Genomic DNA, 15,286 nt, shown 5'->3' on the forward strand with positions numbered 1-15,286 from the left:
TGTGTGTGTGTGTGTGGGTGTGTGTGTGTGTGTGTTGGGAAGTCCGGGACAAAGGTTGTCCTGGGCTGGTTCTGATGAATCACATGGCTCTGTCTCAACAGACCGTTCTTTCCATCCCTCCGCTACGGCTTTGATCTAATCTGAGCAAATGGAGTGGGCATGCTCAGCCACGTGCTGCCTTTGCTGTAATTGCCGGTGGTGTTCGTTGGCCTACCTGCAGTCTTTTCACACTGCTGGGGGATCGCTGAGGGAAATGTCTGTCCTCTGGCCTTGGATCTGAACTCTGAGTGGAGGCCCGATCGGACGGCGCAGCGGCGAATTGCTGGAAGAAAACAGAGGCTGTGACCTTTATATTAGCAAAGCAAACATTCAGACAGGTGGTTTCAACTTGTCTTTAATAAAAATTAAATGCTATATTTTACTACTTGTGGAAACTTTAAACTAAAACAAAGTCTGAGAGAAATATGTGTAATCCCTGAATCACATGGCAAGATTTTTGTCCCAATTTTTCACTTCCGTCATTCTTAAAAACGCTCTGATCATTGTGACGGTCCTAAAGATAATCTTAAGAGATTTTCCTGCTGTGTGTTGAAAGTGATCTGGTCCACTTAGAAAGACTTCAGGACCATTTTGATATAAAATTAGGGTTTATCAATATGTTGGATTGTCTTGGTGGCGTTTCCCAGGAACGCTGCAGCCTGCTGAATGCGACACGTAGCCAATCAGGAAACAAAGTGATGGAAACACGGAGAGGAATCCAAAATACAAAAGACATAACTGCTGTCCTAAAAGGCCGGTCGACGTTAGTGAAGTCTTTGTATTGTTTTTTTTGTTTGTTTGTTTGTTTTTGTTAAATACATTCCAGAAACTATCTCCATTGCTTCTTCCCAGTCAGCCATGTTTGATTTCTCTGAACTCACGTTTGACCTCGAGAGGTGTTGCAAGATTTTCTGTTTAATATCCGACAGTTGGTGAGTGAAATCTGAGTGTTTCTCTCTCCCGTATACTCCATGCCCTAAAGGTTCTCCCAAGTTTCACCTGAAGCATCGCCATCAGCTCTCATTGATGCAAATTGTGCCATTTGGTTTGCAGGGAGGTGTTGTCGTCCTCTTCTCGGATCGAACCATTTCTCTGTGTTGTGTGATTGGTCAGAAATCTGTGGGCATGTTTGATGCTGAAATATGTTCAGACAGCAATGTCGATATTTCACTTTATCTACTCCACTTCCACTAGACGGCGACCCAGACAGCAACAAAAACCTGGTTGGCATCTAGACTTTTGTACAATTACAAGTCTACTCTGGTGTAAGAGGAAACACAATTTATGACATAATTGTGTGACCCGTGAAGCGTAAATTCAGGCAAAGTTAATTTTGTTAAATCAACAAAACTTGTCAACAGGGAAAAGATATGGGTTGCTTTCTAAACTAGCTACTTTCAGGTTGAGCAAAAACTGCTGCCTAACAGCCACAAGTAGGTGAGCTACTTTCACAGACTGGTGAGAGCACTTCACCACAGTTTATTGCTGTAAATGCACCACCATGCTGCTCAATTTGGTTAAAAAATTGGGCTGCATAAAAAAAAAAATTAACAAGTTATACAAATTTTATTCTACTTAAATGTTTGACAAAGTTTGTAGATTTTTAGAAACATTTTTTACATTTATTCATGTGTAAATATTCTCTACTCCATCACCTAGAAATATTAACATCTGTTTTTTCTTAAGCGTTTGATAAAAAAAAAAAAAAAGTGTGAAAGCCATAAAGGAAAATGTGCGTTGCCGTCAGCAACACATCAAAATAAAAGTTTGTAGACAAACAAAGGCATTCATAACGCGCTGTAGTTGGTCGTGAAGAAAGCTGTGCAGGATGTCATCACCTTTTCTCTCCAACAAGTCCTGATTGTATTATCAGAAACCTGGCATCTGGGCGTGACCTTGTTAACTGCCAGGGTAATCAACTTTAACCAAATGGGAGGAGAGGGGATGATAAATTATTAGTGAGGAAGATTTTGTTCATGTTTTATTAAATTGGCCTGTCAAAGGGGGCTGGTCAAATTATCTGGGGCCTCGTTTATTGGAGGCCGGCCATATTGGCGCATCTGTTACAATTATTTATAATTTCCAGGCAGGCAGCAGGACCAAGTGGATTTTTTCAGCATCAGCCACATAAAGTAATTTAGAAATTAACTAATGTGGGAGTGTCTGACTATTCCTCATTCAGTCTTTCTTCACATGCCGATTTTGAAACTTAACTGACGGAGGGAGAGAAAAGGAAAATACAAACAGAATCCAACTATCAGACAGGGGAGAGGATGTGATTGAAAGGAAAAGAAGAGGATATGCAGGTGCGGGAAAAAAAGGACTGAAAAGGAGGATGAGAGTGAGAGAAAAAGCCGGTCTCGGTAATTACTGAACACGATTAGGTTCTTGGGGGATCTTGTCTGGCACTCGCGGCCCTCGCTGGTGAGGCTGCGGCAAGCGAGACCATATGGAGCGAGGCTGGTGATTGTGCTCCCTGAAGCTCGTGACCCGTCTGCTGCCGAGCCCCTGAGCTGAATCCGAAATGAGACTTGCCAGGCCTAATGTTCTACACATGCACCATTTATGCCACAAAACAAATCTGATCACTGTTAATTATGGAGCAGCTATAATCAGGAGGAAACCCATCTCCCTGCACCACACACACCCACACACACACACACTCGCTCAATCAGCTCTGCAGAAATGAGCGGAGTGACAGTAGAGATTGGATGGACCTGAGGAGCGAGGGCGACGGGGTTCCTGCTCCTGACCAGATCCGCTGCACTTCGTATTCATGCTGGTGTTTCTTCAAAGAATGTGCGTGTGAATAAATGTATGAGCGTCGGCGTTAACCGGTTGCGTGGAGGGAAGGGACAGCACGCGGGGCGTTGGATGTTTTCTGCGTGTACGCAGACTGGAGTCCTCCCACGCAGTTTGTTTGACCCGCTCGGCTTTGCTTTAACGAGTGAGCGCGGCGCTCTGCGGCGGCGGCACATGGCTGTGCTTCATTAATGAGGCGGCCTGTGCTACACGGAGGCTCTCATCTAATGAGAGCTGTTGAGTTTGTAAAACACACCGCTGGCGTCCGCGCCGTTAGTGTGTCTCCTGCTCTGGACGAAGGCCCGGCTTCAAACACACACCTAAACTTCTGCTCATCATGTTATTTACTGGAACCAGGACTGATCAAATAAATTAGACACTAGCTAAATCTGTGTAGCATAAAATATGATTAATGTATATTATTAATTAGTTACCCGGTTCTAATTATTCATCATATTCCATTAGAGAGATACTAATATATTAATGAGATGATGACAATCATATTCTTTAGAGAGAGAAAAAGTAGAAACGCACTGATTACAGGTTATTTGTTTCGTTTTGTTTTTGTGCCGAATACAATTAAAAAATTCTTTAACGTTTCGTAAGCTACACTGGATAAAGTAGTTTTTTTTTTTTTTTTATGTTTTATCGACTCTAGTGGCCGTTATTTGATAGTGAACTGACAGGAAAGTGGGTAATGAGAGAAGACATGGGGCAAAGGTCACCAGGCCGGGAATCGAACCTGCGACAGCCACCAACGCCTGCATATGTGGGTTGTGCTTAACCCCCGCGCCACCACAGCACACCGATGATGCCGTTTTTATGCATTTCCCCATAGAGACACACCAATATTGGACCATATCCAATATTAATACTGTTGTTATGGCCGATAACCAATATTTACCCATATTATATATATTTCATTACAGTTTCAACACCTTTGGAAAAAAAGAAAGACATCAACAAGTTAAAATAAATACTGGTATTTTATATCAGCTCAGTTTTGTTTATTGGACAAATTTGTTAAAAAATTACAAATATCACGCGATACCGATGTTAACGGTGACATATGGAGCATCCCTACTTCCCTCTCGAAAAAGAAAATCCAAGATGGTCGAATGTAACTCCAAATTCGTCATTTGTTAAACTGACGATGCTGTCAGTTTAACAAACGTTGAACTGGCATCGCTGTTAAATTAACAAATTTAACAGCGATGCCAGTTAACCAAATGTTAAACTGACATCGCTGTTAAATGACACTAGTTTGATGTTGGTTACCTAAGGAGACAGTGGCTGATTTTCAGACTTTTACGGAGGCAGATAAGATTGGTAGATAAGATAGGTTTCACATTTAAGCATAAGTATTTATTTTCTGCTGTATACATAACTACAATTTATATCACAGAACCTCCCATGTTTTCATTGATTTACAATTCTTATTTCATTTATTGGTGAATTAAAACAGTCTTAATAAAAATGAATGTTTGTGTTATAGTCTTCCAAAGGAAGTAAGAATTGTCTCTTCACACCTCAGAGAAACCTTGAAATTAGTATCGGCTAGTAAAAACCTGTTTGGTCCATCCAATCCTACCTACATTAAGACTTTATAAAACATTTTTGAAACAATAATAAAACTGTAATTGGTTAAGAAATGATTTGTAGAAGCTAGTTTTCTTGGTGAACTGAATGCCTGCTGTATTTGGTGAGAACCTCGGAGAGATTTGAACGACTGCCCACACTATTACCAGCGTAGCGCTCATTCAGCCTGGTGCTACATCCAAAAGGCCCAAGGTCTGTAATGGATTCTAATGTTCGTCTTTAATCACCGCTCAGACCTGTTGGCAGCCAAGAATCAGACAACTGTAAATACTTTTGATGCAGTTTGGGAGGCAGTTAGGAACTGTTCATTCAGGCTATCCATCCTTTTCATTTTTATCATGCCCCCTTAATCTGTTTACACAGCCCTCTTTGTTTCAGCAGAACTTTAAGTGTTGCTAGTCTTATTAAAGTTCCTGTAACAGTATAATTAAAAACAAAAAAAGACAGGTAATATCTCTGCACAACATGTAAATATAATCCACAATGGGTGTTCTTCCTCGCTCCCACCCTCCTCCTCCTCCTCGACCGGTTTTACTGTGGGAGGGGTGTTCAAAGCAGTCGCTCTGGTGCGTATTTAAATGAGCGCTGCGTCTCCCGCCTGTGCTCCTGTTGTGATCACCACTTTGATCACCTCCAATGTAACTCTCGCCGAAAACATTTAAAATTAAAATGGAATCTGCCCTAACAACCTGAGCATTGGAAATTTAACAGGTGTTCGCAGGGAAGTTGTGAAAGAATCTGCGATTATGCGCTCGGATAGACGCACCTTTAGTGAGACGGGCGCCCGTGCGGACCCGGGCCGGCATGCATACAATCTGTCAGTGAAATTACAGGGAGGGAAACAGAAAGCCTTCCCGACTCAGAGCTTTACCTTGGCATACCTGATGCGTTTGCTTTGATGTAAGAAAAAAAGAGAAAAAAATCTAAATCAGGCTGACAGCATGTCTAAACTGTTACTAGCTCACAATTATAAACTTTATATTTATAATAACTAATGTATTACAAAGATTAGCTTTCTAGCCTTAGCGACAAAAATATAGAGAAGAAAATTGTTACCTACTGAAGACCAGATAAGAGGTCGGCTGGTGATTCATTTTAAATTACACCACTGTGTGCCAAACTCACACAGTCCGTTACAAGATTCAAACCTCGTCAACTTGTCAACTACAACCACATTTGAAGGAGTATTATTATGTGTCATCCAGGCCATTTTATAGCACAATCAGGTACCTTTGTAATTTAATGCCTTGAAATTCAGCCCCTCTCTTTAAAAACTCCTGCTGTTTCTGAAACGCCACCATCACAGAGTCATCACAATATGGCTCCTCTATTAACCCGTTAGCAGCCAGCATTGGGCTGAGAAGCAGCTCCTCTAAGGAGCTAGGCGGATGCTCAGTTCCACCAGGTGTTTGCTAATTGGTGCTGGCTAGTCTGAAGGAGCTGAGAGGCAGAGGTCTGCTCTGTGAGGCAGAAAAGCTGCAGCTCAGAGGTGGAGCTGTGCCTCAAAAGCAGAGCCAAGTCCAACCAGGCGTTTGGCACAGCTGGATGGTTGCCATGGAGATTAAATGATTTCTCAAACATGCATGAAAGAATCAAGCCAGCACTCCAGGATTGTCTGGATGGATTTTGATGGATGGATGGAAGAGATGGTTAAGCTTCCTCCTTCTCTCACTGCTCTGCATCCATGAAGCCTCCTTTTCAACTCCTCTGGCATTTGGGGTCATAGTTCAGGTATTAGTCGAGCCTTTGAGATGCCAACCACAGCATGATGCTCCCACCACCATGCATCATTGTGGTGTGAACACCCCATTATGCTCAATGCCATTTAGATGCCTTCTGAAGGCTGCCGGTTGCACCAATCGCGACTGCTTTTTGTGATTTTTAATTTTTGAAGTGAAAATGACTGATTTTGTGATGCTACTTCAGAAATATTTGCAAGGAGTTTTGCAATATTCTTTCTCTATACCCAAACATAAAAGAAAAAATATGAGGAAATAATAAGCAGAAAGATTGGGCACAAACATTTTCATTCTTTAAAGAACTTGTGCTTTTTCTTCCTTGCCTTATCCATCGCGGAATATAACTGAATGTCAAGTGAGGCCTAGGCAGCAGTCCAGTAAAAGTAAAAAATACTGCCACCTGCAGGTGGGAAGTGATTCAAACGTAAAGCGTGAAAAAATTTGTTCATCTGTTGAAATTCCGTGATCACAGAATCTGGGATTGACTAGATTTTATTTAGGGGTATCAGAGTAAAGGTGCTAATTATACTGAATTGGCTCCACTGGAAACTTGTTGTATTAACATATGTGTTTGCCCAAGCTTACCCACCATTTATACACACATCCACTCACAGAGCACTATCTGCATCTCCTCTAAATGTACTGTAGTATTAATTACTGAGGGAACGCTGCAGAACTGTATTTAATTACTGACTAAATGAACCATTTAGACTTTACTGCTGGTTTAATTAACCGGGTTAAGTGAGATACGGTGATTGTAACTCACTTAACATTTGAGCTGATATCTTTTGACTTCCACAGTCTGGGGGCAGCAATTTCAGGAAATATCAACCGATGATCAAATTAAATAATTACTGTCTGTGGAGGGAGAGATATTGCACAACTCCTGGAAAATGTTATCTTAAGCTGAGATAGGTTCAAACTGAATCAAGTTAGAGCAGATTAGGAGATGACTTCTGCAAACTGCAGCCTTCAGTCAGCTACGTGTGTGGTCTTTACCCTAACCCTGTTTATACTTCTGAAAATTATGTAAAAAAATAAGTAAAATAATCAGAATTTGTGCTCTGTTGTCACTGGTAGCAATGTTTAAATGTTGCAGGTTTTTTTAAGATTCTTGATTTCGAGTTTTTTCTGCTTGCATCCTTTCTGTTTTATGTATTAATTAACTGTTAGCTAGAATTTAGCAGGACGCACAGATGTGATGTGGGAAATCTCAGGCAAAATTTGTACCACATCTAGAATAATCGTGGGCTAGTTTTTATATTCAGATCATTCCGTTTTGGTCTGCATAAAGCTGAACTGCAATGCTTTGGTCTGAATTCCTAATTTTTGTAGCTCTATGGGCCCCTTTTCTACGTCGATCTGAGGTGTGTCGTTTTGGTGTCGTCTCTTTAAATGCAAATGAGGCACTACAAACCCCGCCTCCTCCTGGTCAAAGAGCATCACACTCCACCCTAGTCAGACATTTTTGTAGTGACGGCACAGAAACGTTTTACTGCCAAATTGATTTCTTCCGATTCTAACCCAACATGTTTCAGTTTATTGCATTTGACTCTATATGTTTACCTCATACTGTTAGACTTTGTTATTTGACTCATTATTATTGTGCTGGATTTGTTTTCAGCCTGCTCAGCTGGTTGATCATTTTGAAGGCTGCAGCACATCAACATCTCTTCTTTTCCTTCTACAGTTTCTGGAGCTCATCTTCCAAAGCATCTCTCTCTTCTCCATGCATGGAGCCCGACTGCCCAGAAATTATGAGACTGTCTTACAACAACAGTCTTCAGTCAGAGGGCCCTTCAGATTTGTTGCAAGACTGACTGCTGCTGGAAATCCTTCCTTCCCACAGCCCCATCATCTAGACATGTTATAACAAATTTTTGCAGCACAAATTGTCCCAGAAATGACTCTGATAAATAATGTTTTTAGAATCTTTTCAAGTAATATAATGATAATGTCATAAGATTGTAATTATGCCCTCTTAAATATCAATAAAGTTTAATTTTGTAATGAAAATTTAACAGCGGAAGTGGAAGATATTTTAAATATCCAAAATAAATAAAATAACCAAAAAACACCAAAACCGTAAATTAAATGGATTATGTCTCTGTAGACAAAATTGCCCTTCAAAAAATATCATCAGAATGGAAGAGATCAAAGTAATTTGAATTCATCATGCGATTGATTGATTGATTGATTTATTGTGACAGACTAACCGCCATTCACAATGACCCTAAAAGATGTTTGAATGATATGAGAGGGAAGTAAAGTATTTCTGATCTGACATTAGTAATCTTGATTCCTCCCAAGCTGGAGTCTTTGTTGAGCTGGAACTTTAGATAAACGATAAAAAACCCTCCCAAACTGTCAAAGTGTAACAGCAGAGTTGCTAAAGCAGGTGCGCCGATCACCATATCATTAAACGCTATTAAAGGTCTCTATCGCCTCAGGGTGACTGTTCAAAGGTGGTGAACTGCAGTCAAACTCCCGCTGACTGACAGATGTAGAATTGTAACTCTAACATCATCTTCAAGAACATTACTGGCCTCCAATTAAATCACCTCTCTCCACCTCTTTTCTGCACGTCTTTTCTGACCAGAGCGTGTTAAAAGGACTTAAAGTTAGTTGGGTGGTTTGAGATAAAGAAGATTGATAAAGTAGGTAAATCAGAGAGTCGGTGTGTGTTTGGGTCTGAGAGGGAGAGAGGATCAGATAACTGACATAAAAGACAGCGGTGCAGAGGGAGACGGAGAGATCAAGGGTGAGCCAGTGTAATATCAAAAGATGATTCTGAGTCATGGACCACAACTACAGGCCATGCTGGGCGGGTCGGTTCTTACAGTACACGCTAATCCACCTTATACCCGATTCAGACACCAGGAACCTGGCTGATCTGACAGTCACAATAAAATCTTATATTCCCAAACATTTAGCCGGGGACCCTTTGCAAAGTATATATATATATAAATATGTAGGAAAACATCAACCTTTCAAATATTTTGCTCATTTAGCATAAATCCTGCTTTACACCTTCTTAATTTAGTCCCCCGTCTGATTTTTGGATGGTTCCAAAAACGATCTGGTAAATGCCCACCCCTGTGTGTAGCTGATCGTATCACAGTGCGGATGGTGTTTGTGTGGGAGACGATAAGCAGTCAGCTGGGAGTTTACCTTGAGGTTGGTTTGTCTGTTTGGTGAGAGAGCTGCAGGCTGCGTGTGCTGCTGCTGCAGCAGCTGGATTTGTTCCTGTTGTTTCTGCAGCTGAGCCTGCAGTTCGGAGATCTGCTCGTCTTTCTGGACCACCTGGGTGCTGAGCTCCTGGTGACTCTGCCGCAGCTTAGTCTCGCTGGACACCAGGGCCTGGTAGCACTGACTCAGCTCTTTGTACAGCTGGCAGCAAACAGGAGACGACGGACAGTCAGTGATCAGATGTTACATAAAAGATCACACTTATTATGGGCCATGTTGTATTTTACTGCTGGTATTTACTGATACATGAGGTAAAATCTGGAGAATCGAGTATCAAAATGGATAAAACAGAGAAACGTCAAGCTAAACGGTGTCCTAGTAATGCAGGCAGCAGGAACTGGGCTGTTAAATAGAGAAACCATTTTTAAATCAGTCACAGTAACAAATCTTCCTGGAACATTTAACACTGAAACTGGAAGAAATTTTAAATATCCAAACAAACAAAACAACAGAAACAACAAATAAAATGAACTATGAAGTCTCTGCAAACAAAATAGCCGTTCATAAAAAGAGCTAACTGAGACCAAAGAGCCAGACTGAAGACTTTAGTAATCCAGGAAAAAAGAGAGAAATGATGCATCAAATGGAAATTATTGAGCTTGTTTTAATTTATTATGATTAACTGATTTATTGCTCATTGCGACAAGCCTATCCAGGACACGAGAATCCTAAGAGCTGAAACAAAATGTTCTGATCCCGGCTTAATGGGGCCATATTGTACATTTTGTCCAGTTGGTACTGTTGAAACTTTATAGCTCCCTTTGTGGGATTTTCATGAAGTATTTTAGAAAAGTTACATGAAATATCTAAGTTGATAAACATTAACTATCCTGTTGATCCAAAGTTGTGTCATGGGTGTCTTCTGCTAAATGACTGCAGTGATGCAGTGATAAGGTTTCTGCCGTGCTTTACTAAGGCATGTAAAACATGTTATTTTCAGCTGAACGGAGGTATTGTTCCTACAGAGTGCTGCTGCCACAGGCACTGCATGGTGAAATACGCAACATCGATTCTCTGTGGAGATAAATGAGAGCTGGAAGACGGTTTCATTGCAAGGAAAAATCTCTGAGATGAAGAAACATGATGATGTCATGAGATGGTCTCCAACCTTTGGACATTCACAAAAGCACCTACAAATTTCTGCATCACAAGCACTCCTTACAACAAAAAGAAGAGAATGAGAACAGAAAACGGGATCATATTTCAGCACAGCCATGCTGAATGATCGTAAAATTTATGATCAGGATATTCAAGTACAAACTGTATTAAATTGTATTCAGATGTAATTAGAGGTCAGAGGAGTGTGAATACCCCTTGGTAGGAAGTGGCGTCGGCTGTGTGCGCCTCCTCCTGGTTCCTCAGGACCCTCTGGGTGTCCAGGTTGAGTCCCTCCAGCTGCTTGATCAGGTGGCTCTGTTCGGCTGCGTGCTCCGTGCTTTGCTTGTACAGACCCTGGACTTCAGCAAAATCACGCCTGCAGACACAAACACAAAGTGACACACAGTCAAACTGGATCACTAATGTTACCTCTGCTGCTTTATGCAGGAATTACAGGTCAAGGTTTGTAACTTAACACAGGAATCTCCAAACTTTAATTAGGCCACGGCTCCCAAAGGGCATCAGCCCACAGACAATGCTATGAAAAATGTAAAGAGACATTAAATTTGACTTTTTCTTCTCACTTTTACTTACTATTCAATAATTATTACATTTAATTAGCATAAATGTTGCCTCATCCCTTCTGATTTTGGTTGGCGAGGAGTTCTGTAGTGGAACATTTTTATCAGGAAATAATCTGATGTTGAATAAATTATCAGATAAACTTTATGTAAATATGTAATATTTGTATCCCATCAGATTTGATTTAATCTCCACAGTTTAGTTTCTTGCAGCAGGAAATATCTGTCTTTTTCTTGTCAGAAACTTTGCCATTTCTAGCTTCAGGAGCAAAAAAAACTTGATAACTTTAACTGGCAGCCAATGAGAAAGAAAAACATCACAAGTCACGTTTTCCTGAATTTCCCCTCTTTGGGACAATAAAAGCAGTTTCTATCTTCTATCTCCATATCCAATCAATTATTTTAACTTGTATTTTAATAAAATTGCATTCATAAAAACATTTAAATGTATGATTTTTTTTTCATCTTCTCTCCAACTCCTTGAGGCCCCTTTTTGAAAAACACTGACTAAATGTATAAAAACCGTCTTAATGAGTTAAACGTTTATTGAAACTTAACGTTGGTTTCTTGTTTATTGATTTAAAACATAATTCAGAGTAAAACACAAATTTGATAACATATCTGAATATGTTTTCACAGCGGTCCTTCAGCTTCCTAACGCAGCAACGCTGATGAGCTGTGAATCATTCTGGATACTAATGAGGTCAGCAGAAGACCTCATGCCTCATGCAAACATCAGAATGTGACTGACATGTCAGGGTGCCTCTGGCATTAAAACTGAGAAGCAGTAAAAAGAAAAAAAAAAAAAAAACACAGAGATTACCATTAAAGCTCCTACAGTTCTGTCAGTTTCTATAATATCGACTAAAGCTTAGTGAAAGCCTGCCCTGTTTCCCTTCTTCCCTCCTTTAAAGCACATCCACTATGCAGGGCTTATCAAATGGCTTTAGGTGAGCCGGAGATGAAGGAATGTGTGTCACCCCAAACCTCACAGCATATATGCTCCATTTACACTACGCCTCCTTCACCTGATAAAATTACCCATCAGGCTACCTCTAGTGGCGCCTTGGTTCACAACATCAGACGGGGGCTTTTTCAGCTGATTTCAACTCACTGTATTTGTTCAAGTCGATCTTGTTTTGCAGCCAACTCCGTCTCTTTGGAAGAAAGCTTTGCAGCCAAAACGGCGCTGTGTGCCTTCAGTTTAGGAAGCTCCTGACAAACACGCTGCAGCTCCTTCTCCAGAGCCTGGTGGAGGAGAGCAAAATGCATTTTAAAAACTTTTTCCAACTTAGAAACTGCATAATAACTGATCTGTTACATAATCTATCCATAATTAGGGATTTCTGCAAGTTCAGTAATTTTTTTAAGTATTTTATTGAACAATATGGTGGCTGAACAAAGAGGGAAAAGTCTAAAACAAAAAACATGGAAATAAAGGGGGAGAAAAATAAGAGAAGAAAAATATGGAAAATGAAAAACAGGAATCATGGTCAAAACCTGAAGAGTTTCGTTTGATTTAATTTCAAACAGTGCAGAAAAAAACTAAATGTGTCACTTTATACATTGATAATCTGGTTTCAACTACATTGATGGATTTAGTTGTAAATCCTCACCAGATTAAACTTAATCTGAGTGTTTCAAAGTACTGAAATATTTGTATTTAAGCAACAAGCTGCAGGAATAAATGTAAAACTTTAAGAATTTCCTAATTTTGTATCGGTTGAAAACAACATTCACCCCTTAATGCACTTCAGGTGTAAAGAGTTGAAGAGTGTTTAAGCATGATGGCAGCTTTTATATATATATATATATATATATATATATATAAATCAACACAAACCCCTGAAACAACAGCATAAACTCGAGAACCAGAGCAGGCCGTCAACTTGATCAAATCTGAGGTTAACTCAGATCATTTTTCACCTCAAACCCAGGAGAAACCATCTCCTCCATGTTAAAACATATTTTTCCACCTGTCTGAAAGCGCTCCCTGCATATTTATATCTATACTTTGATAGGAGGATGGTGTTACATTCACTAGCTGAGGGTGTGAGGGGACCAGAGAGTTCAAGGTCTGCGTGTTTCGGAGAGGACTTGTCCCTGTGTTGGGAACCTTTAGTCTGGCCTGGGCGGCGTCCCTCTCGCCTCGCTGGCTGTCGGCCTGCCTCCGTTTCTCCTGCAGGTCAGCACTCAGGGCATCGCAGCGGGACCTTAATCCCTCTTTCTCCTCCTCCAGAGCGCGCACCACCCGCTGCTCCTCCTCTTCCTTTTTTCTCTGCTCCGTCCTCATTTCCTACATAAAAACACCAACATGTGTGTGTGCAGGTCAAAGCAGACAAAAAAAAAACAACAGCGACAAAAGCAGGAAAAGGAAAAACACAGAAAAAGTAGCGGTTGAAGCTGAGAGAAGAAGCCCTGCAGAGGGAGAAAAGGAGCAGCGGCCCATGGGGTTGAGTCTGAAATGAATACATAAACAGCAGAGGCTTTGCTGCAGGAGGCCCCTGCATGGGCTGCTGATTAGCCAAGGTCATCTGCGCGGTACGACTGGACCCTCGTGACCAGGTGTTGGTTGGTATGGGCCGAGACGTGCTGCAGGAGCTCAGCTCATGCGGGTACAAGGGCCAGTCTGTCAGCTTTAATGACAGCTTATAATGAGAACGGTGTTTGCAACAAAACCCATTAGACTCAGCCCAGGTATCCTTTGATGATGTCCCCCACTATATCTCGCCAGGAGACCCCACCAAGACCATGTGAGGACCGCTTCGCTATTAATTAATCATAACCGTGTCCCACAGAAGCATAATTAGGGAGAAGTCACATCGTGGCGTGCATGCTTTTCAATTTCCCCAACTGAAGGAAGCATCAAATATTTATATCCGAGTTAAAACCCGGCTTTCCTTTGGTTACTTTATTCGATCACAGTGAGACTTTGAGCTGTTAAGTATTCTGTGTTTCCAGGCTGTGAGACAATCCTTGCTGTCCTCTAAATGATTCAGAGGCCAGGGGGCTTCGTGCTGCATTCAAGTGACACTCCAAACAGAGACTTTGGTCCTGGGGGCCCGCGCTGCCACAGGAAATCTGTTCCACCCACCTCCAGTTGCCGTTTCTTGTTGTCCAACTCGGCACGCAGCGTTGTCAACTCCTTCGTTAAAGCGCCGTCCTGCTCGTCCGTCGCCGTCTTCTTCAGCAGCAGCCTCTTAATCTCCTGCTGCTGCCCTGACGCTTTCTGCAGCAGACGGAGGAAAAGAAAAACAGCAGAATACAAAACTGTGAAACAGAGGAAAAAAAAACACACTGCAGAGGAAGCATCCGAGTCCAATAAGAAAATAAGACAATCAGCAGAAAACCAGTTTATCACACACAAACATTAAAAATTGGATAAATAATTATAACCAAAATAATGTCATAACTATTTATGTTTCTTTTATGAGCAACAAATCTGGGACAAACTTACAAAAACTGCCAAACTGCCGAAACACTGAGTTAATTTAAATCAAGAGTAAAGACCCACCTGTTTAGTTTTGCCTTTGAACCATCATAACCGGATCAACATATTCGATGTGCATTAATGATGTTGATGATGTTTATTATCCAACTTGTGACTTTATGACGTTTTTTGTTTTTGCGTTTTTATGATGTAAAGCACTTTGAACTGCCTTGTTGGTGAAATATCCTATACGAATAAAATTGATTGACTGGTTTTCAATAGTTTTTTAATTCCATCCACAGTAATGCAGCTTTTCTGTTTCATTTCAGCAACTGCGCAGTTCAAATCGCTTCACACCATGAGACATAATACAGTAACAAATTACTAAACAATCAAGATATATTACATTTTGTCAAATGCCATCATCAAAATCCTCAAGTAAATACCAATCAAACATATTGATCAATGTTCCAGTTGTTATCAATCAAAGCCAGCCGAGTTCCTCGTTTTAAAGGAACTCAGTGTTTCAGCAGTTTTGCAGCTCTCCAGAAGTTTGTTCCAGATCTGTGGTGCGTAGAAGCTGAATGCTGCTTCTCCATGCTTGGTTCTGATTTTGGGGATGCAGAGCAGAACCAGAACCAGAAGATCTGAGAGGTCTGGAAGGTTGATACAACAGCAGCAGCAGATCTTTAAGCATTTCAGTGATTTATAAACTAACAGCAGTATTTTAACGTCTCTGAGCTACAGGG

At 41.0% G+C, this 15,286-nt stretch overlaps 1 protein-coding gene across 3 annotated transcripts in view; it reads right to left on the bottom strand.

The window, feature by feature from the left end:
- The window catches only part of cntln (centlein, centrosomal protein), a 107,801-nt gene that overhangs the window by 80,092 nt on the left and 12,423 nt on the right, over positions 1 to 15,286 (bottom strand). For all 3 annotated transcript variants that reach the window (XM_017305346.1, XM_008422824.2, XM_017305351.1), the window contains 6 exons: positions 14,202 to 14,336; positions 13,224 to 13,403; positions 12,222 to 12,355; positions 10,740 to 10,902; positions 9,351 to 9,569; positions 215 to 322 (listed from right to left, as the gene is read on the bottom strand). In XM_017305346.1, coding sequence (XP_017160835.1) covers positions 215 to 322; positions 9,351 to 9,569; positions 10,740 to 10,902; positions 12,222 to 12,355; positions 13,224 to 13,403; positions 14,202 to 14,336 — 939 coding nt within the window. The remainder of the gene's footprint in view (positions 1 to 214; positions 323 to 9,350; positions 9,570 to 10,739; positions 10,903 to 12,221; positions 12,356 to 13,223; positions 13,404 to 14,201; positions 14,337 to 15,286) is intronic.

This window comes from Poecilia reticulata, linkage group LG1 (assembly GCF_000633615.1).
Source record: "Poecilia reticulata strain Guanapo linkage group LG1, Guppy_female_1.0+MT, whole genome shotgun sequence".
Classification (NCBI taxonomy): domain Eukaryota; kingdom Metazoa; phylum Chordata; class Actinopteri; order Cyprinodontiformes; family Poeciliidae; genus Poecilia; species Poecilia reticulata.